Raw genomic sequence first — 22,761 nt, 5'->3', positions numbered from 1 at the left:
CTCAGGACCAAGTTCAGACCACTTGCTCGTGCATTCTTTCCTGCTGCCACTCCTAGGCACCCCTCCAGCCCTCAGGGAAGGGGAGAAGGAGGAAACAGGGCAAAGCCAGATGTGGGATAGCCAGCTTCCCCTGCTTTGGATGTGGATGTCCACGGTGGGGTTGCCCCCAGTTTGCTGGACGTGTGGTGAGTCGCCTTTGTGATCTGTTGTTCTCTCTCACTTTGCTCCGGGATCCAAGGCGGCTTCAGTGATTTTTCTGCAGAATAAATATGTCCAGTTAGGATGAGCACCTCACTCCCAGACTCTTCTCAGAAATCCTCTCAGACTTCTCCTGGGAGGTCACCACAAGGTCTCAAAAAGGAAAAGTACAGGTTCACATTCAAGAGCTCGGCGGATCAATCCTAAACGTTTTTTTCTTTTTTCCTTTTACAAATTGGAGTGAAGGAGTGAAAACAAGACCAGTGTGGATTGGGGGTGATTATTTCACCCATCTGGACTTCAGTTTTTCCCACCCCCCAAATGGAAATAAATTATAGTATTGAGGTAAATAAGCTCCCTTTTCTGTGCCTGCCCTGGTGGTGGGAGCATCTGAGAAGTAACAGGTGGTCACCGGCATAGTGAGAATCAGCACGAGGCATCTAGCTTTCAGTTCCCTCCATCTGCCTCAGACTTGTTTCTAGAACCTGTTTCTGACAACTCTAGGCTTATTCCATGGCGGCTGCTGAGGGGTGTTGCCAGGAGTCTGGGAGCCGTGTTACCTGGGGTTGAGCCTGGCCCCAGCACGTGTGCCTGCCCTGGCCCCTCGCCTCCAGTTTAGATTACCAAGAGTGACATTATTCCTGGAGGTGGCATTTCACTGTAACACATGTGGGAGCTTGGGAGTGTGTGTGTGTGTGTGTGTGTGTGTGTTGTATGTGTGTATAGAAACCAGAGGGGAGGAAACATTCTTTTTTACTACTACACTCCTGGGTTCTCTGGCTGGGGCCCTGTAAATTGGGCTGACAAAAGCCAGATTAACAAAATAAAAAAAAAAAAAACAGGTTTATTAGCACTTGCACTGTACTTATGCATGGGAATGGTCAGAGATGAGTAACTCAAAGGTTTGGTTAGAACTTGGGCTTAACGTAGCATCTTAGCAAAGGAACGGTATATTTTTAGAGAAGTGGTAAGACAAAGGAAGAGAACCTTGACTCTCTAGGGGTGGCAAATTGTGGGAAGACACATAGATGGGAAACTAATAGTAGATAAAGACTGAAGTCTGCTATGTGGATTACTCTGGTTCCAAATCCAGGCTGATAAGGGTCTAATATTGTCTCCAGCGATTAACTCTTGTTCTTCCTAGTAGAGAGGGGAGAGGGGGTATAATCTTTTTAAATTTATGTCCTGCTTTTAGTCAAATAGGGAGAGGATAGAGATCTTGTTTTGTATCTGCTTCTTCTTAATTGCCTTCAGCTCAAAATAATCTTTACACTAAAGCAGCATATTTTGGGGTGGCTATTCTGCCACCCTACAGACCCCAAAACACACCTGCTGAGTGAGGGGTATCAGTAATTCTTGAGTCGGCCCCTGGAGAGGTCACACGGTGAGTTCATGTGACATTTTCTTTTTCTTGGCAGGAGGGTGGGGTCGTGGCGCTCTTCAAGGTCTGCCGGCAGGACAGTTTCCGGTGCTTGTACCCCCAGGCGCTCCGCACGCTGGCCTCCATCTGCTGCGTGGAGGAGGGTGTCCACCAGCTGGAGAAGGTAAGGGTGCAGCTGGCTGGCTGGGCGGGGCCTGAGGTCCCTGAGCGGGTGGGTGAATGGGGAGAGCGACCTCCTGGTGGACGTCTGGCAAGAGCAAGTCCCCTGAGTCCCTCCTGTTCCCAGGCATCATTCATGTGGGGCTGCTGGGATCTTGACTGTGGTCGATGAAGACATGAAGGGGGCCGAGACTGAGGAGCTCAGCGGGAAAGGCAGGGTCCAGAGAGACACTCAGCACTTCCTGGGTGGAGTGGCCAACAGAGCCTGGTTGGCGGGGCAGAGTGGGAGGTGGGGGGGAACACAGCAGGAGGCAGGCAAGTCAGGTGGGGAGGGGTGTCGAGGTTAAGGGCGGTTGGTCCTTCTCTCGTGGCAGGACCCCAGCAGAAGGAAGAGGATCCAGCTCCTCCGGGGACAGGATAGGCATGAGCAGGGTGGGCATGGGTGCCTGGGCAAGCAGGTGGGCTCCACCCAAAGAGGGCTTGGGTAAGGGAAAGGGAAACTGGAGTCCAAGCACATGATGGGTCAACACCACTGGAGGTGGCCAGGATTGGAGGGCAGGTGATGACTTGACAGTCCCAGGTGCCTAGCTCCAGGCCAACCTAGGGCAACGTGACCGATTCCAGCTACCACCTCCCAATTACCCCAGCTTGTAGGGCTGAGGCTGCTTCAACACTTCTGCCTGAGTGGGTCTGTGCCTGCAGCTGGGTCCTCAGGGATGTTAGCAGGAGGGTTGGGAGGCTAGTGCCGACACTTGGGGATTTCTCAACCACATTTCAAGGAAAGATGCTGAATGTTTTTTATGGAAGAGAGATAGAAAGGCCTGGCATGACCTGGTGACAATTGTGGTGCCTGCAGGGTGAGGGGTAGGTACCTCGAGTCTGTTCTCGTGACTGGTCTAAATGGGGATGGGACAGCAAACTTCTCCCCTTCCTCTGCATCCATTTCCCGCAGTCTGGTCCTGGCTGCCCAGAAAACCTCCACCCTACCCTCAGTTTCTTTACTTTGGTCCGGACTCCTAGACAGATGGTCATTTTACATTCTACCCTGCTTCTTTCTAAATCTGCTCAGGTTATGGGACAGAGTCCCAGGATCACAGGCTCTGAGGTGCTTTTAGCTGAGGATGGAGGGTGCATGGGAAATCTGCTCAGTTTACAGATGAGAAGGCTATGGCTCAGAATGGGGAAGTAATTTGTCTGAGGTCACACAGCAAACTGGTGAAGGAGCTAGTGCCAGCCCTCTGGACAGGGTGCCCCCTTCCCATGGGGTCAGAAGCCTTTGTGTGTGCTTGCTTAGGTGATAAAATGGAGGAGAGAGGCAGTGGCGAGACACACAGACTCCATGCAGTAAATGCATCGAGCATTTCCAGCTTCATGTGCTGAATAATCCTCTCTTCTCCCATAAAATCTTCTTCCTTAGACAGCGGGAAATGGCCATACGCGTTTGTTTCTCATCTTCTTTCATGCTGGTTGGCAGGAAGAAGGGGAGGAAAAGGCAGAAGGGACTAGAATCACCAGTTCTCCAAAAGCAGTACATTTCTTGGCTTTAGAGAGTTTGCAGAGCAGCAGGGAAACCTCAATCCAGGGAAGAAAGACAGCAGGACTTTCTTTGCTCAGAGTGAAAACCTGTGCAGCTGGGAAGGCTGTGGAGGCAATTTCTCCCGCGGGGCTCCAACGCCAGAGGGCGCCAATGCGTCTTTCCCAGGCCAGATGGACCACCGGCCTGGGAGCCAGCCCCTACCCACCGAGCAAGAGGACGGGGGACACTCAGCGCCTGAGGGCTTACTAAGCGCCCCGTGCTGAGCTAGCCCCTTACACGCATTCCCTTCATTAACCCACCAGAACCTCGTGAGGTGAGCACGATTCATATCTTCACCTTGAAGACGAGGAATTGAGTCTCAGCCAGTGTAAGTGACTCACCTAAAATCACAGAGTAAGTTTTGGAGCCAGGATTTGGACCCCGTCTGCTTGTCTAATGCCCAGTCGACCTCACTGACTCACTGGTTTAATGGATACTCTCAGACTGCCAAAAAAAAAATCCCTGCCGCTAAACCCGGACCACCTTGCTGTTTCTGGCCAAAGTCCTAATTCTCCCACCCCCAACTCGCACAGGAGAAGGTCACCGTCTCTGGGCTTTCCCCTCCTCCAGGTCAGATTACTTTCCACACACACATACTTCTGAAATAACTCTGTGCCCGGCAGTGAGCAGGAGGGAGTCTTGTCAGAAAGGAGCCCCCGTGTGGTCGGAAACAGCTACTACAGCTCTGCAGTCACAGAGCTTGCCAAGTGTCTTCACAGGCAGCCTGATTCCATTTGATATCTGCCTTGAGTGTGCAAGCATCCCCATTATACAGACGAAGAAACCGAGGCCCAGAGATGTGAAGTGACGTAACAGACAAAACCCCTGGTCCTCTTAGAGCTTACGTTTTAGCTCAGGGTGTGGCAAGTTACAGCCTGTGGGCCGAAGTCATCCTGCTGTCTTGTTTTTGGCACGTACAGCCCATGAGTTAAGAAATTTTTTTTCATTTTTAAATGGCTGTAAAAATATCAGAAGAACATTTTGTGTCACATGAAAATTATGTGAAATTCAAATTTTTGATCCATAAAGTTTTAATGGATCACTGCCAGGCTCCTTTGTTTAGGTGTTCTCTATGTCTGCTTTTTCTCTACAACAGCATAATTAGATAATTGCAAGAGACCATGAGGCCCACAAAGTCAAAAACATTTACTATCTGGTCCTCTACAGAAAATGTTTATCGACCCCTATTCTATCAGGTAATAAGGACATCATGACAGTGACTAAAAGGATAATAACATTTATCGAATACTTGCTTTGGACAAGCACTTTGTTAAACCCCATCTTTCATGGTGTCACTTAATCGTTAATCCATTGGTGCTGTTATCATCCATGTGGTTTGTAGAAGGAAGGGAGACTCAGAGAAGTGAAGCAACTTGCTCAAGCGCACACAGCTAATAGATGGCCTGGCGATCATTTAATCCCAGCTCTGCTGAGCCAGAGTCAGCCTGGGCTGTGAATCATTATGCCAACCCAGGACTCAACTCCAATACGTGAGGCTAAGGTCCATGCTCTTTTCCTCCACGTCATGTTGCTTCCAAAGCTGTGAGATGTTCTAGAGACACCCAGGAGGGCCTGGATCACCTGTCCCTCCCCCAGGTCCTGCCCACATGGGCTCTGTGATCCGGCTGCTGAGCGCTGGCCTCAGATGCTCTGGTGAGGTCAGCCGTTGTCCACGTTTAGGACGGAAGGTGAAGAAATCCGGGGACAGGCTGATTCGCAGAAGCCGCAGCACAACAGGCAAGGCAGAGGCGAGGTGGGAAGCAGGTGCCCTGGGGCTTTCGCCTGCTGCCCACTCACCCGGCACAGTTCATGCCCTCTTTAGATAATGTCAAAGTCCCAGCCTCCCCCTGACTTACTGGCCTAGCCTCCTCCCTGAGACTCCCGTAATTAATTGGCAGCAAGAAATGTGCTGGATTTGGTTAAAATCCACTTCTGTCATGCGGCTACCCACCACCGCTTCCCTCCAACCTTAAAGTGGTTCATTAAATCACCCACAGACCCCTGCGGAGTATGAGTCTAGTCAGGTCACCAGACAGCCCATCCATCCTTGGCCCTGCTGCGTGATGCCCGAGCTCTGTTGGGCTTGGAGCATTCGAGTGGCCATAGATTCACCCAGTCACCTGTTTCTTCTTTCTCTGTCATCCAGTCGTTCACTTACTTTCAACTCACTCGTTTCCTTGCCTGCTCACTCAGTCCCTCACCATCTCATCACGCTACTAATTCATTCCGTCATCACACATTTGTTGTGAAGCAGCCCAGCTCCGGGAAAACTGTGGCCTTTGAGAGTCAGGCTCTTCTGTATGGGAATCCAGGCTTTCCCACCTACGAACTTGGACACGTTTCCCTGGGCAAGTTACTTAACTTCTCAGAGGTGTGGTTTCTTCATCAATCAAATGCGCATGATGAAATCTACCTCCCAGGGCTGTCAGAGATAAATAGATTGCAGTAACCTGGTGCCTGGCGCCCACGAGGCTCTGAATAAATGGTAGCTATTCTGATTTTGGCGGGTGTGATGCCAGTTGCCGGGGTTCTGAATATGAGTGACCTGAAGAAGATGATGGTCTGGTGGAGAAGAGAGCTCTGGCATGCCAGCAGGAGGGGATAGCGTGGCCAAAGATGCTGCCCAGGGCACAGTGTGGAGAAGTCAGTGGGGCTGGAGCACGAGTCCCTACAACCTTTCCATTTTACAGGTGAGGAAACTGAGGCTCAGAGATTGTGTTCCCTCAGCTCATGAATGTGTAGTTTGGATTCAAACCCACGTCTGGCTGGTTTCTAAAGCCCGTGTTCTTTATACTCTGTGACCCTGGGAAGAGCTGGCCCTTCTGAGGTGGGGACTGCAGGGCAATGGCTCCCAGGGAACCAGGCTCTGGGTACTGGTCCGGGAAGAGGGCAGACGTGGATATTCCCCGAGCAGGTTTGGAGCAGCGAGATGTCAACACATAGCAAAGGCCTCTGCAGAGGTGCCTGAAGGGTCTTTCAAGTCTCCATGCTTTCTTTTCAGAGGTCTGGTTCATCCTGCCCACAGCCTCTCACCATCGTGCTCCTGCCAGGGCAGCGAGTTTCAGGAAGTCTATCCTGTGTCCTCAGCAGAGAGTCACCCCTCATTCCCCAGCCCCTGCGCTGGGCTCTGGGAGGAGAGACAGGCAGCTGTGTTCCCTGTCTCCCACATGGGCTGGCCAAGTGGTAGCCCCATGGCTATCAGAAGCCGCAGGTTGGTGGTACCACCTGTGCCTGGGGTGCTGGTGAAGGCAGCAGCAAGGAAGCAGTGGAGCTGGGCCCCGAGGACCAAGGTGGAGCTCCCAGGCAGGCCAGGGGAAAGTGGCCTCGGCAGAGGGATTCCACAGCTGGCTGGTAGGCCAGTGGGGCTCTAAGTCTTTTAGGAACTCCGTGCTCAGTGAGTTGGGGGAGCCCAGAAGAGGAGGCAGTGTTCTCTGAGACCCACTTTGGAGAAGATGGGATGAAGAAAATCAGGGCCAAAGAGGGAGTGAGGGCTTCAGAGCCACACAGCCCAGTGAGAGCAGATGGACCCAACTCTGTCTGGTGGCCAGGTGACCTAGCCCACCTGGACTGGTCAGGGCAGCCTTGGGGCAGAGTAGAGCTGGGAAGGTGGACTGGCATTACCGAGGGTGAGAACTGCTGGTTTTGGGGGAGGTTGAGAGGGGGCTAGAAAGTGAGTCCTCTCTGAACCTTGGTTTTCTCTTTATAAAACGGGACGCCACCTCCTCCGTGGGGCTGCCATGATGATGTGATGCAGCAATGCAGGTGGGGCCTGCTTGGAGGAAGAAATCGCCTGTGTCTGTTTCCCTTCCCTCTTTCCTGGCCTGTTTGTCTTCACATTTTCGGGTTGGTCTGGGGAAAATCCTGCAATGGTCCCAGAAAGCCTCAGTCCTGGGATTTTGCCATGGCCCTGGCAGAGTTCCAGGTTGTTCTGAGTGGGTAATGGGACCATCAGGGCACTATTGTTGCAGCAGTCAATGTTGGACAGAGCCAGGGGCCAGGATGGGGGGGGGGGCTGGGGACTAGAGCTGGACTGGGGACTGGGGTCCAGGGAGCGGCTGGGCAGGAACCTAGAATCTAGGGCCGTAAGGGGTGGGGGGCATTCCAAACCCAATGCTCAGACAGCCTCAGACAACCTCCAAGACGGTTCTAGTAATTGCCTCTTCCAGACTTGAGACCAGAGACAATCTTGCTTTCAAAAGAGATTTTTTTTATTCCCACCCCCTCCCTCTTATTTCATTTTTTCAAATAAGGAATTCATCCTGTGTTGGAGCCAAGAGGAGAGCTTAATGAAAATTGATGGAGAAATTAATGATGAGCAGCGGGGAGGGGAGGAGGGCTCAACTTCAAGTCTGAGAAGAAAAGCGTCAGTGGCGAGGGATGGAGAAATTGCTGCCTGTCTCCAGGCAGCTCTCTCACCTCATCCCCGTTTCCTGGGGCAGCTTCTTGGGATTGAGATGCCCTGACATCTGAAGGGCCAGGCTGCAGACAGGGAGGCCTGGACCCAGAGACCCTGGGTGGGAGGGAGCGGGTTCTGGGGGATGGTGGGGAGGCTCTGTCTCTCTAGCTGCTGCTTTACAGGACTTTCTCTCCACTGCTTGCTCCTTGTAGAGTCCTTATTGCAGATGGTCAGAAAGAAGTCAAATCTGCAAAAAAAGTAAACCGGTTTTTCTCATCCTTTTGCTCATTTGGTTCAAACGATCATTTTGCAAGGAAGGCAGGGAGAGATGGTCATGCCCATTTTACAGAAGGGGAAGTTGAGGCTGGAAGGCATAGAGACACTGGCAGAGGCAGAGCCTGGGGCTGAGAACCCCATTTTTGCTTCTAGGTTCAGTTTGCTATGCCCCCCACCCCATTAGCCGAAAAGGACCATCGTGTGCGGACTCCAGAGCGAGGCAGCTACTTTATCTTCATGGAGTCAGTTCTAAATAAGTAAGTGAGGCTGGGTGGGGAGAGAGGACCTATGGATGCCAGGCAAGAACTCTGCTTAATTTGACTTGAAGCGCCTTCTTTACCTTGTAGTAGCTCCTAGAGAGAGGGAGAGAGAAAATGCCTCGGAATGAGATCCAGATGTCTCCTCACCCTTCTTTGGGGCTCAACACACCTACCCTTATCAGCTTCCGCCAGCTCTCATGCCCCCAGGTGTGGGCCTTCAACTGCCCTGGATGGCGGACTGTGCAGAGAACCCGAGGGTGCCAGGTCAGCTGTCGGTGCTGTGACTGTGGACAGGCAGACAGAAGTGGGGACTGACACTGTCACCTTCCTCAGACCTGCAAAGGGGCTTTCTAGAGGGGGTGTGGCTCATTCCCTTCCCCACCTGCCAAGTCTCCCAACGCCTTCCATCTGCCTTGAGGGTATGGGTGGGGGGACTTGAGGGAGGCCAGGATGTGAAGAGGAGAGAACAGAATTAGGCACTCTGCCCCCCTCCCCCCTCCTCTCCCTGTGAGATTCACTTAGAGATTAGGGGCCAGTATCGTCCAGACTGAAGGAAGGCCCTGCTGGCTCCGGGGCTGTGCTGCACTCCAAACCTGAGTTTGGAGAGGGCAGCCTCAGTCCTAAATGCAGCAGCGGGCGAAGGCTCAGCTCAGCCGGGCCTCGGGTCCCCATGCGCTGTGCAACAGCGCCACCTGGTGGAAAAGAGCAACAGCTGCAACCCGGCCACGCCTCTTGTGTTGGGGAGAAGGGACGCTGTGCCGCAGGGAAGGAAGCCAGGGCTGCTCAGGGCACTGGACGGGGTGCAGAGGTGGGGCCTGCACCATCAGCACTGGCTTCCCCTTGGCTTCTGGAGTAGGGCCAGTGCCAGCTAGGAGGCCAGCAGGGGAAAGGAAGTTGCTATAGCAGGGAGGGGAGACAGTGAGGAGATTGAGGGAAGATAGAATGTGCAGGTCTCGGGGCAGAATTTAATGAGGGAGGACCCATTTCCTGGGAACAGCCTGGCACCAACAGCACAGAGCAGGCCAGCCCTCAAAGCACAGAGGCAGCAGGAACCAGCATCCGCCATCCCTTGACAGCAGGTGGTGGGTCCTTTGGTCACACACACAGAGACAGAGACGAGGAGAGCAAAGAATGATGAGAAAGAGGAAGAGACTTATAGGACAAGAGAAAGAAGGGCAATGAAAAGACCCACACAGATAATGAACACACAGTTTCCAAAGAAGTGTTTCATTCTCCCTTGGGCTACTTTAAAAGTACAAATATGGGCTTCCCTGGTGGCGCAGTGGTTGAGAGTCCGCTTGCCAATGCAGGGGACACAGGTTCGTGCCCCGGTCCGGGAAGATCCCGCATGCCGCGGAGCGGCTGGGCCCGTGAGCCATGGCCGCTGAGCCTGCGCGTCCGGAGCCTGTGCTCTGCAACGGGAGAGGCCACAGCAGTGAGAGGCCCATGTATCGCAAAATAAATAAGTAAATAAATAAAAGTACAAATAATTAGTTTGGGTCTTCCCTGGCAGTCCAGTGTTTAAGACTCTGTGCTTCCACTGCAGGGGTGCAGGGGATCCCATGTACCGCACCCAGCACGGCCAAAATAAAAAGAAAGTACAGATAATTAGTTTGAAGCCTTGTGATAGCTGGACATGCAGTGCCCTGCCTGTGGCCTGCTTGGACATAGAGTGATCTCTCATGATGGTTTTAATTTTCATCTCCCTGACAAGTAATAATTTTGAGCGATTTTTTTATGTCCTTATTGACCATTCGGTTATCTTCTGTGAAATGTCTGTTTGACACTTTTGCCCATTAAAAAAAAATGAGTTGTTTTTCTTATCAATCTATAAGCTTCAAAAACACATATTCTACATACAAACCCTTTGTCAGATACATGTATTGAGAGTACATATTCTCAGTCCGTGGTTTGCTTTTTCATTCTTTTAATGGTGTCTTCTGATGGATAGAAATTAACTTTGATAAAGTCCAATTTATTGATCTTTTCTTTTGTAGTTAGTGCTTCTTGTCTCCATTTAAGAAAGGTTTGTGTTCCCCCAAATCATGAAGAGAGTCTCCTATATTTTCTTCTAGGAGCTTTATTATTTTACTTTTCACATTTAGGTCAATGGTCTATTTCAAATTAAATTTTTTTGGTGTTCAAGATTCAGTGTTTTTCCATATGATATCCCATTGAGCCAGCACCATTTATCAAAAAGACCATCTTTTCACCACTGAATTAAAGTGGTGCTTTTGTTGTAGGTAAAGTGATAACGCAGGTATGAGTCTGTTTCTGGCCTATTTTTCTGTTCAGTTAATCTTTCTTCCCATCCTTGTACCAACATGGCACTGGCTGAGTCCCTGCAGTCTATAATAAATTTTAATATTTGGTTGTATAGATCCTCCAATTTTGTTCTTGTTTAAGATTATCCTGGTAATTCTAAGTTCTTTACATTTCTATATATAATTTAAGATTTTGATTGGCATTTCTTTAAATCTGTAAATAAATTTTGGGATAATTGACTTCTTAAACAGTATAGGGTATTCCAGTCAATAAATGCAGCGTACCTGTCTACTTATATAGACTGTATTTAATTTCAGCGATGTTTTAAGTTTTTAGTGTTGACACCTTGCATATCTTTTTTAAGACTTATTTCTAGGTATGTTTTTATGCTAATGTAAGTGTTATTTAAAATTTTAAATTTTCTAATTGTTTTTAATACATAGAAAATACAATTTTGAATATTGTGTCTAATGATCTTGCTAAATTCACTTATTAATTTTTTTTTTTTTTTTGCCTTACGCGGGCCTCTCACTGTTGTGGCCTCTCCTGTTGCGGAGCACAGGCTCTAGATGTGCAGGCTCAGCGGCCATGGCTCACGGGCCCAGCCGCTCCGTGGCATGTGGGATCTTCCCGGACCAGGGCACGAACCCGTGTCCCCTGCATCGGCAGGTGGACTCTCAACCACTGCGCCACCAGGGAAGCCCCACTTATTAATTTTAATGGTGTGTAGATTCTTTTGGATTTTATACAGGTTTGGATCATGTACACATGTACACAATCGTGTGATCTATAAATTATGACAGTTTCACTTTCTCTTTTGCAATCATTATACCTTTTTATTTCTTTCTGTTGTCTTGTTGCATTGGCTAGGGCCACTGTAAAATGTTAAGTAGGAGTGGCCATAAAGGCTACCTCTGTCTTGTTACTGATTTCAGGGAGAATGCTTTTGATATTTTATTCACTGTTACATTAAGTGGATATTATCATTTTAAGGATTAGAATACTGAGGCTTAGAGAAGATGAGTAACTTGCTCATTTCACCAAGTCAGCAACTAGCACAGTTAAGTTATGAACCCAGGTTTTTCTTACTCCTAGGCTTGTGCAACTTCCACTGTACCACAGCTACCTCTAGAAGAGAGGTGCTTAACCCAGGATCTCCATTAGAGTCACTTGAGGAGTCTTTAAAAATACTGATGCCAAGACTCCACCCAAGACCAATTACATCAGAATTTCTGGTGGTGAAGCCCAGGCATTAGTATTTTAAAACTTCCCCATATGATTCTAATCATCTGAGAACCAGGCAAATAACCACTGGTCTAGAAGCCCATTGGCACAGTTCAGATCCCCAGCTGTGCCAGTAGCGCTTTGCTGAAAACTTGGTACTTTCACATCAGCAGATGCCTAGTGACCCTCACCCAAAGGGAAATGAACTTTTTCCTAGTGACCTTTTGATACTTTCTCACAAACTCCACTCCTTCCACTACCCAATGCCTCCAGAGCATCTTTTCGACAATCTGCTTTAAGGAAAATCACTTGCTTGACAGGGAAATTATTTTCCATTTATATTCTTAAGTGATTTAATTCTTGATTTCTTTCCACCTCAATAACTCACCTCACTGACTTTGCTGCCAAGCTGGTTATATAATCCTTTCCATCCATTGTTCCATTCCCTATTACATATTCATATTTGTTTTTGTCTATTTTGACATTTGGCTTTTAATCAAAGATTCTTGTTTGGAAAAGCAAAAGAAGTTGAGTGGGGTCTGGATGCGTTCATTTGGGAGGAAGATAGTGTTATCCTCCTGAAGGCCCATTTCACCTTCTGTGGCTTTCTACTGGGCTCCCAGCTCTACCACCACTCCTTAGAACAAATACGTCATTTTATAAAGTGAGCCTTTAACCCCTTACATTGTTCACAGAATTTGTCCTGAACCTTGCCCTCATCAGATCCTGTTTCTGGCTCGTAGGTTCCTTTATTCCACCGAATGTTTTGCCCTGTCCCTTGGCCCACACTTGTCTTTGCTTCCCTGGGCACGACCCTGTTTCACTCTCTGTGCCTGAATTTTCCCTTCGGCTGTACTCTGGGCAGACAGATCCATCCATGAGCAGGATTGCAACTGCTTTGTGGTTCCCACTTGTCTTCTATTTTTTTCTTCAGGCTTTTGGTGTCCAAGTGGACAGAAAGGTGAAGGAGGAAATGTGGGGGGTCTTTAGCTCATGCTCCCCCACTGAGGCTGAGTTATCACTGCATTTGCATGAATCTGTTTATCTGTTACAACAATCAACTCCTCTGCCTTTCCCTAAAAAGTAAACATGCAAAAAGGAATTAGGAAGGAGCAGACCAGCACCACTGATATATGATGGGCCTTTGTATACTAGCCAGTGTCCCTTTGATATTCACATCAAAGCCACCACTGATGCTTTTCCAAAAACCGGCAGGAGGACATTGCTCATAAATTGGACGTGATGTTTACAGTACACTTGGATTCCTCAACTGCGTGGTTTCCACACTCCTTCTCCCACTGCCCAGTAAGACTCTCCGAGCCCACCCATTCCCTCTGTAGCAGATTCCTGTTGCATCAGTCCTACAGCCCAGGTAGTGACCAGGCCGGACCATCCTCTCCAACACGTGAGCACCCTCCCATGAGGAAAGCTTGTCCTCTGCCCAGGCCCATTCCACGCTAGGTAAAAGCTAATTACCTCTAAGTGCTTCCAGCAGCAATTTCTTTAGGGATGTGAAAGTGCTTTGATTAGATTGTTCTCTTGGCATCATTAAGTTTATGACTGAGGATGGGAAGTGGGTGTTTGGGGATGGAGACTTTCCAGAAATGGGATCAGGGTTGGAGGAAGTGGGATCAGGGTTGGAGGAAGCTGGCTCAGGCTGGGCTGCTCCCAGGCCCTCACTGGAGCTGAGCTGAGCGGCCCTCACTGACCTGGCCCTCTCACCAGCTTCTCACCTACGTTGCCTCACCAAAGGCCCCACAGAGGGGCCACAGGGCCAGGAGCGGGGAGACCAGGATGGGAGTCCCGGCCCTGGCATTACCTTGCTTCGTGGCCTGGGCAGTCTCTTCCCCACCCTGTGCCTCTGTTTCCTCATCATTCAGCCCACACTTCACAAGTTAACCACTGTGTGTCAGGCCTCAGCTGGGTACTAGAGACCAGAGAAGATTCAGTACAGGAGCTGCTCTGAGCAGCTCAGATCTAGTGCAGGGATGGGCATGTAAGCTGGGGAGGATGATCCAGCACGATAAGTGCTCTAGTTGTGGGCACACCAGAGTGGTGTGGCAGCTGGGAGAACAGAGACCCTCTGTCTGGGGGAGGAAGGTGCATGTTCACAGAGGAGGTGGCTTCTCACCTGGGTCTGAGAGGGAGCGAGGAGGGAAGGCGGGGAAGATGAGCAGTTCAGCCGAAAGTGAACTGGACTTGAGATGCCTGTGAAATGTCCCAGAAAATTCGTTTTAGAACTGAACATCAAGAGACCTAGTAGCAGGCTGGAAATGTAGATGTGGATCTTGGGAAAGGAGGTCAGGGCTGGAGGGCTAGGGGGGTCATCATAGTGAGTCATTGAGGCCACTTGGGTTTGGGTGCTATTGACTGAGGTGGTACAAAGTGGGCTGATGGCAAAACCTGTGGCTAAGAAACAGCGGGGCTTCCCTGGTGGCGCAGTGGTTGAGAGTCCGCCTGCCGATGCAGGGGACACGGGTTCGTGCCCCGGTCCGGGAAGGTCCCGCATGCCACGGAGCGGCTGAGCCCGTGAGCCATGGCCACTGAGCCTGCGCGTCTGGAGCCTGTGCTCCACAACGGGAGAGGTCACAACAGTGAGAGGCCCGCGTACCGCAAAAAAAAAAAAAAAAAAAAAGAAGCAGTTAGCTAGGAGGATGTGAGCCCAAAAGTGGGTATTGCGGAGGCCCAGGAAGGAGAGAGGCCTAGAGAGAGAGAGTTCTCAGCAGGGGGAGATGATTCAGAAAGGTCAAATAAGAGAGGAATGGACAGGCTGGGTTTTGTACCAGTCAAGTTCCCCAATCCTTTTAAGCATATGATCTCTCCCTCCACCCCCCACCTTTGGTTTCTCTATGTGTCTGTCTTTCTCTGTCTCTTATTTTATTCCTGATTCATCTCTGTATCAGTCTGCCTAGTTTAGCATCTCTCACCATAAGGGGGTCAGTTACTGTTTGTTGAACATTAGAGATGCATGGGTGGCACTTTTTCTCTCTGTTCCCTTCTCAGGAATTGTAATTATTAATCTTATTGTTCCTGGTCAGGTATTAAAAGAGGAGTCACTGACCTTTTAGAAGTTCTAGTTCTGGGCTGCATGACCCAAAGTCGTCCAAGCAAGCGGGTAAACTTGTGGGCCCCAACCTACAGGGCTGAGGTTCTCCATGGGGTCTCAGGTCCAGAGAAGCTGCAGAAAGGAGCCCTGGAGAGAAGCCCAGTTGGGAGACCTCAGCTGGGGCAGGCAAAGTGAGGTGAGCTAGGATTCAGGGCCCCAAGTCTAGGAGAGATGACTGCAACCGCCAGGGGGGGATAAGGTGGCGTGATGGTACCACCATGTGGCAAGCACTGTACCTGCATTCTCTTAGTTAACAATTCCAGATTGCAGCAGCCTCTGGGGTTGGTAGTTTTCTTCCCATTATATATAAAGGCTCAAAGTAGGTACCAAAAATTGTCTGGCTAGTAAGATATGGCAGCAGGATTCAGACCCAGGTAGGTGTGACTCCAGAGCCTGTGCATATTCTGACACTGCAGGCATTGGTTCAGGCACTGGGAGGCCCAGAGCCCTGTGGTGGAGGGCCCCTCAGGGGCTTCTGCTTGAAAATCTGGACTGGGTTGGAGTTGCTGAGACGGTGATGGATACGGAGATCAATCTGGGCTGGTGGCAGCTTGCTAGCAGGAGGCCAAGTGGCCGGTCAGTGACATCAGAGCCAGAGGCCTGGACAGTTGGTCCACATGACAATCCAGGGTCACTTTCCTGGGGTCCATGTTCTCAAGCTGGCTGTTCTCCAAAGCTGCCCCTTCCTATAGTGGGCTTTGCTTACGATATCCCCTCCACCTGCAATGCCATTTCTTTACCTTCACTCGTCTAAAGTGTGTCCTCACTTAGGACACACCTAGGTCCCATTTTCTCTCTTGCATTTTTTCCCCTTTATTGAAAGCCTACTATGTGCAAGCCCTGGAGAAGTCACGGGTGCACAAGCTGTGGTCCCCAGGCTTGCAGAGCTTCCAGGAAGATGTCAGAGACAGCCAGACAGAAAAGGAAGTGGAGAATCACATCCCAGGGTGCGTCTCCAAATTGCTGGTATATAAAGTCGGCTTCAGACCTTGTTAAAAACCAGATTCCAGGCCTCGCCAGAGAGCCTGGTTGAATAGGTCTGGGTGAGGCCCAGGAATGTGTTTTGAAGAAACTCTTAGTGAATTTGGTGTCATCCACAGATGACACTTGGAGAAACATGGCCATCCAGTGTGATAAATTCTGTTATGAGAGTAGATGTGCCTGGACATGAGCTCCGAGGAGGGCCACCCTCCCCGAGCTGGGGTGTGGGCACTAAGTCAGAGTGGCTTCCAGGAGGTCTCCCACGGAGCATCCTCACCAGAAGTCACAGTGTCCAATAGTCATGTGAGGACGGGTCACTTGTCTCTGCCCCACTGCTCCAACGCAAAGCCTGGCACTCAGCCTGTGCCCAGGAAGATTGTGCTCAGTGAGTTTGCTGAGTGGCAGTCTGGGCTGGGAAGCATGCCTAGTGTGCAGGGCCTGGGGGGCACAGACCCTCCGGGACCATCCACCTCTTGGCCTCTCTGGTGCATTCAGATTGGCCCATCTCCCAGCAGACGTTGGGGATTAGGTTTGGGTCTGACCACCGTTCCCAACTGGGTCTGAGATGCAACTCCGTCTGCATCCAAGACGAGATTAGGGAATAGGATTGGCTGAGACATTCCCCCACTAGAGACCCTGTTGCTCCCTAGCTACTGCCTTGGATGGTGCTGGAAGGAGGAAGGGGACGAACCGGATAAGCCTCAGAGGCGTCTTAGGTTGGCAGTAAGAGGGGTGCTCCCTGTTTCTAGGCCCAGAGTAGCCCCCGTGTCCTCCCCTGGGCCCAGGTGAGGCCTGTTAGTCAAACACCTGGCACGAGCCCAGTCCTGCAGGGGCTGCTGCCTCCTGTTTGCTCTTTTATTAAGCACATCCAGGTGAGTTTTATTGCGGACAGTTCCCCGGGCTCCTGTTTCCACATTTGTCTCTTTTGAGTCTGAGATTGCCAAACGCTTTCAAAATTAATGGACCTAAGACTCCCAAGAGCATTTAAGGGAGGCCCAGAACATGGTGGGGGTAATTAGTCAAACAAAATGCAGCCTCTGGAGAGCAGCCGAAGCTGAGTGGCAGGAAGTAAGGGAGCAGGGACAGGAGGCCGGCCCTCGGCAGGTGTAGGGCAGCAGCGCAGGCCCCTCCCCACCTCACCTCACCCCAGCTCTTTCCCTGCCTCGCCCCTCCCCACGCCGACCCCTCACAAGGGAAGGTCTCCTTGGCCCTTGGTGGCAGGGTCCGCAGGCAGGCGGGTGTCCTGGGCCGTCGGAGGGCTGCAGGGGCACTGCTGAGCTAACCTTAGCAAGTTACTGTCTTTTCTCTAAACAAATCTCACCTGCTCACCTTTGCTGGAGGCTGGGGTCTGAGTTCAGGTGTCACGTCTTAGAAGGCAGTGTGATGCCTCTTCAAAACCATGGGCTTTGAGGCTAGACCATTGTGGTTCAAATCCCAGACCAACTGCTTTTAAAGTCTGCCATCTTGTGTAAGTCAATGAACCTTTCTGTGTCTCAGTTTCTTCATCTGTAAATTGAAGATAATAATAACACTGACCTCAGAAGGTTATTAAAAGGATGAATGGTATAATAACACATACGCTGTATACAACAGCACTGCCCTCAGAAGGCTGTTATGAGGACTGATGGTGTAGTAACACATGCACAGTGTAGCTGGCCTATAGCAAGCACTCAGTAAGCAGAAGTTACTATGCCAAGAGCAGGTCCGACTGGAGCAGAACTGAAAGCTGCAGTCTTTATCTGGCATTCAGGTTCCACTCTGCCCAGGTCTGTTTCTCTCTGGTGGGGCAGAGAGAACAAGGCCTCCAGGGGAGCAGCCCTCTCTCTACGGGGGGAAGGTGGTGGAGGACAAGATGCGGGAGGAAAGATGCTGATGAGCTCAGCCTGCTGCCGACCCAAGGAGGGGAGGAGGGGGCCAACATTGTTAAGCATCGCTTCTGGATCCAGCATCACCTGCCTCATCTCTTTAACTCCTCACACCTTGTTGGTGGATGAGAAAACAATCTCAGAGAGGCTGAGTGACCAAGCGAGAGGGAGCTAGGATGTGAACTCAGGGATGTGAGATTTCTAAGAGATTGTTCTTTCTACTACAATTCGCTCTGGTGGATGCCCTGGCCTAGCCCCTGGACACCTGCTGATGTCCACTGTCTAAGATGCCGTGGGAAGTCAATGATCTCTTTGGAGCCAAAGGATAAGCCCCCAGAGTCACTGGGGTCCAGGCTGGACTGTGAGTCTCTCTCATTATTATCTTGAGCATGTGCTCTCCCAGGATGCACAGGGCTGTGCCCTCTCTCCATCGGCAGGTGGATGGCGTTCTGTGCTTGGCCGACATCCTGACTGACGACAGCCACTCAGAAGCCACGCGGGCTGAGGCTGCGGCTGTGGTCGCCCAAGTCACCTCCCCACACCTGCCCTTCACCCAGCACCTCAGCAGCTTCCTGGAGAGCATGGAGGAGATCGTGACAGCTCTCGTTAGTGAGTCATCCGGGGCTGGAGGGTACTGTTGGGTGAGGAGGGCCTTGTCACAGTTGTCTTTAGGAAGGACAGGAAGGTCTCCCTGTCCACCCACCCCTCACCACACCCACATATCTCCTGCACAGAGATCACACTAGCTGAAATCCCACCATTGAAGTATCAGAGTCAGGCCTTAAAGAGCTCTGTTGTCAAGTCTTCTATTAAAATGTTTGCAGCCCTCCAAGAAGCTCCTTGAATTGAGTTCAGATTGAGATTAATTGGCCTTTCAAATAGAACAGGACAAGCCCCAGGGAAGAGTGGGGCCTCAAATGTTGAGGTTCAGATCCTTATCCAGAGAGATTCTGATGGGCTTTGTTCCTGAAATCTCAGTCTATGGTACCCGGTACCCAGCGAATGTGGCAGCAATGACTGGGGGCAAGCAGCTTCTCAGAGAGCAGCTGTTCCCCACCACCTGCTGCTTTCAGTCCCACCACTGGCCTCATTTCCTGGGGCCCTGAGAACTTTGACTCTTCCAGGGTCCCCTGTTCAGACCTGTGTGCTCCTGGCAGGAGAATCAGAGCCCCATATCTAGAATGCAATCTTCCTGCAAACACGCAGGAGCTAGGAGGACTCACCTGGATGACAATCCTCAGGAAACTTGTTTTGCAAACTACATCCTTTCTTTGATAAGTTCTGGTAATGCTCTGGGTTTCTACTTCGATCCCTTTCTCTGTCACTTTTCTCTCTATCTTTATCTCATTGAAACTGAATGAAAATTGATCTCATCAGAAAATTTAGGGTTCGTGCTTGGAGTTACCAAAGCAGGGTTGGCAATATCTGGAATAGCACAAATTTAGGAGCAGCACAGAACAGTGAACTTGGAGTCAGAACACTTGGACTTGGATTTCTGTCTTTGATAAATCCAGCCAACAGAAAGCTCTTGACTGGCAGCCCTGTGCAGGCTGTGCAAGATTTTGCCCTGTCACATTGCAGAGCTCACTTTACAATTTTCCTATTATATGAAACAAGGGGTCAGGACCTGTTTCTCTCAAGGTTCCTTCTAGCTCTAGAATTTTCAGATCTGCAAGTACTTTGCACGCAGGAAGCATCAGTTAAGTTGATTTTTCATGGCTGACTCTAGTTACTGTGGTCGTGGCAATCCACAGGCCAGGCTGGGAGAAATCAACTTGTCAACATCTACATTGATTCAAATTTGAGAAAATGCAGAAGCCAATTGTTCAAAGTCTTGGCTGGAAGGAACGCAAGAGGCCATCAAGTTTAATGCCCACCCTATAAGAGAAGAAACCTAGGCCCAGAGGGGTTGAGGAACTTTCTCAAGGCCACATAACAGTGTTAGGATTCACTTACGCCAGCGGTGTGGTACTCGGTCATATGCCAGAGCTAGGCAGGAAACATAAATGAGGTGAAGAGGTCAGAAGGAAGAAGAAAATAAGGAGATTTGAGTCCTGTATTGAAATTTAAAGCATGTGCAGTGACTAAAGAGGGGCAATCACTGATAAATTCCAGTTCATTGTTGCCATGTAGGAAAGGCCAATTTAAAAAAAAGACAAAAATCCTAAGTTTTATGGAAAACCTCCCCGTTTATAAATAATAGCAAATACTAAATCAAAACATATATGTTCCAAACAACCTTTCATTATTGCCATATGTCCATTTTACTTTGCCCTGGCTGGATTTCTCCCTGGAGAAGAGGAGTCTCCCTATTTATTTCACCCTAATGAAGATGCGTGGTGGAGTCTTTTCTGAGACTCAGCAGATGGGATTTATCTTCTGGGCAGGTAGCCAGGGCTCTGTTCTTTGGTGGGAAATAGTCCTCCAATTTCTTGCCATTCCCTGGAAACATTTATAAATGAGTCACTGGAATCCTCAATTTAATCTTCCTAACACATCCCAGGTGATTCAGCCTGCAGTTCAAATAAATGTGCATTAAAATTAAAAGGCACTTAGGTGGTTGTGTTAATAATTGCTGCGTTGGCAGCAATGGTGACTCATAAGAATGAGGGTGGGTGTTCGGACCTAGAAGAAATCTTGCAACAAATCGGGCTGTGAGTTGTATGGTCCTACCTCAAACCCTGGACGTAGGGAGATGGCGTGGAAGGGCTGACCCTAGTGGTTCCCCCCAAATCAGAGGATAAAGCAGTCATTGGAAAGGGGAAATCAGAGTTCTTAATTCCTTGGCTAATGTGCTGCCCCAGCCCAGGGTGGCTAGATCGAGATGCTAAGTATTTTAATAGTCATACCTGGGCTGTGGGGAGCAGCATTGCCCAGAAGCAGGCATTGCCCTCCTGATAGAAATGAAACTAGATCTACAGAAGCATCACTGGGAATGAGGCAAAGAGGCCTAGAGACAAGAGGCAGCCTGGAATGTAGAAAGAGTGGGGACTTTGGGGTCAAGCAGTTTGATTCCAGCCCCCTCCCTCCCAAATTACCATCGTTCCTCAGTTCCACAATTTTGGGAAAATCATTTAACATTTGAATCCTCTGTTCCTTCACCAATAAAACTGTGATAAAAAATTGGGTTGTCGTGAGGATGGAATGAGTTAGTGAGGTCAAGAATGTACAGCTTCTGCTTCTGCTACTACCAGCTTCTCTGAGTCTCAGCTTCTACATCTAAATGAAGGTGACCACTTTCTGCTCTAAGCATGCTCAGAAATTAATGGCACTGTGTAAGACACACTACAGGGGTTCAACTAATGCTATTTTCTGTCCCTATAAAGGCAGGAACCAGAAACTGCATGCACTGGAAGGTGCCAAGAGCTGCCAGGTTTAATGCCAGAACCTAGAAGTAGACTCTTTGGAAGCAAGAACTAGAGATCAGGATAGAACACAGCTCAACTCTGCCCCTAAAGCTTTCTTTCTCTCTTGTGGCTGTTTTCTTGGAGCATGGCTTCTCTTCCTGTATTTTCATAGAGGTGCTGTCAGTAGGAGGGACCTGGACCCAGGAAGCACCTTGATTAGCGGTCAAGTTGGAGCTGAGGGTCAGAAGTCAGGTCCATTGGGTTGGGTGGGCAGCACCATGGATCCTTTTATGCCTCCTCCAAGGCAGGAGTCCATTCTAGGTCATGTGGAGCCCATGGGGGAATGTATTAGGTGGGGAAGGGATGCAGGGTTTGGGGGTGGTCCTCTCCTCCTTAAAGACCCTCAGTACAGTTACAGATGGTAAGTGGGGGGATACGGTTAGGATTGGGTTATGGCCACGAGGATCAGAGAGAAAGAGCCTGACATTCAGAGGCTTGGTGTAGGACTCTTCTGCAGCCAGGTGACCCTGTTCCTGGGACCAAAAGGAAATCCTGAAACTTTGCTGATGGCAGCTGGAGAGGTAGTGTTTTTATGTTTTAACTTCAGCCTCTTCAAGGCAAATTCAGCAGGTCTAGTGTACGCTGCTGGAGACACACACATAGACTAGGAGCTCTTTCCTGACCAGGGCCTTTGTACATTCTGTTCCTTTGGCTTGGAGCATGCTGTTCCTCACAATATTCTCATGACTGCTTCATTTTTTTCCCCTCAGGTCTCAGCAGTAAAGTCACTTTCTTAGGGAGAACTTCCTTACGCACCCAACGGGCCTCTAGTTATTCTCCGTCTTAGCACTTGTTTATTTCCTCCTTCACATTTATCAGTTTGCAGTTATTTATATTAGCTTTTTAAAAATTCATTTTGTCTTGCCCGCTAGTAGGATGTAACCTTAACAGGAGCAAAGACCTGACCTTTTGTTTTGTTCACCAGCCCATCCCAAAACACCAGGGTGCCGGGTACATAGTGTTCACTCAGTAAATACCTGTTGGATGGAGTGATTAGGAAGCACACATAAGGTTTCAAATGCCACCCCTGCTACATATGTAGGAAGATACATCTGCCTCTCCAGTAACTACTTTCTTCATCTGTACAATGGGAATTATAACACCTGCCCACATTTTCTCCCAGAGCTATTGTGGAAACCAAATGAGGTAACTGATATGAAAGCGCTCGGCAGTGAAGCTGTTTTCTTTCTCTTCACCATCCAGAACTGTGCCAAGAGGCCTCGTCTGGGGAAGTCTTCCTGCTGGCCTCTGCGGCCCTTGCCAACATCACCTTCTTTGACACGATGGCCTGTGAGATGCTCCTGCAGCTGAAGGCCATCCGTGTCCTCTTGGAGGCCTGCAGCGACAAGCAGAGAGTAGACACGCCTTACACCCGGGACCAGGTGAGCAGCTCATGGGGAACCAGGCCCAGAACCTGTAAGCGTGAAGTCAGAGGGCAGGAGGCCAGGGCTTAGGTTCTGGGGGGCAGCATGGCTGCAGCTCACTGTCGGTCCTGTTAGTAGCAATCTGGGGGAAGGTAAAGGAATATGTTTTCGACATGCCTTGTTGCCCTTGGAGCACCTCCACAAGCCCATTCCCACCCTCTTCTCCCATCCCAACCACTAGAGAGACTTCCTCCATCTCCATCCAGACCTGTCCATCCTAAGACGCAGAGAGGTACCATGGGA

At 49.9% G+C, this 22,761-nt stretch overlaps 1 protein-coding gene across 2 annotated transcripts in view; it reads left to right on the top strand.

Moving 5' to 3' along the window:
* Window positions 1–22,761, top strand: part of INSC (INSC spindle orientation adaptor protein) — a 123,552-nt gene that overhangs the window by 79,071 nt on the left and 21,720 nt on the right. For both annotated transcript variants that reach the window (XM_067749794.1, XM_067749795.1), the window contains exons 7-9: window positions 1,617–1,742; window positions 18,125–18,296; window positions 22,298–22,476. In XM_067749794.1, the coding sequence (XP_067605895.1) occupies window positions 1,617–1,742; window positions 18,125–18,296; window positions 22,298–22,476 (477 nt within the window). The remainder of the gene's footprint in view (window positions 1–1,616; window positions 1,743–18,124; window positions 18,297–22,297; window positions 22,477–22,761) is intronic.

The sequence above is a fragment of the Pseudorca crassidens genome, chromosome 9 (assembly GCF_039906515.1).
Source record: "Pseudorca crassidens isolate mPseCra1 chromosome 9, mPseCra1.hap1, whole genome shotgun sequence".
Taxonomy (NCBI): domain Eukaryota; kingdom Metazoa; phylum Chordata; class Mammalia; order Artiodactyla; family Delphinidae; genus Pseudorca; species Pseudorca crassidens.
Note: the sequence above shows the minus strand (reverse complement) of the source record. Positions and strands in the feature narration are given on the sequence as shown.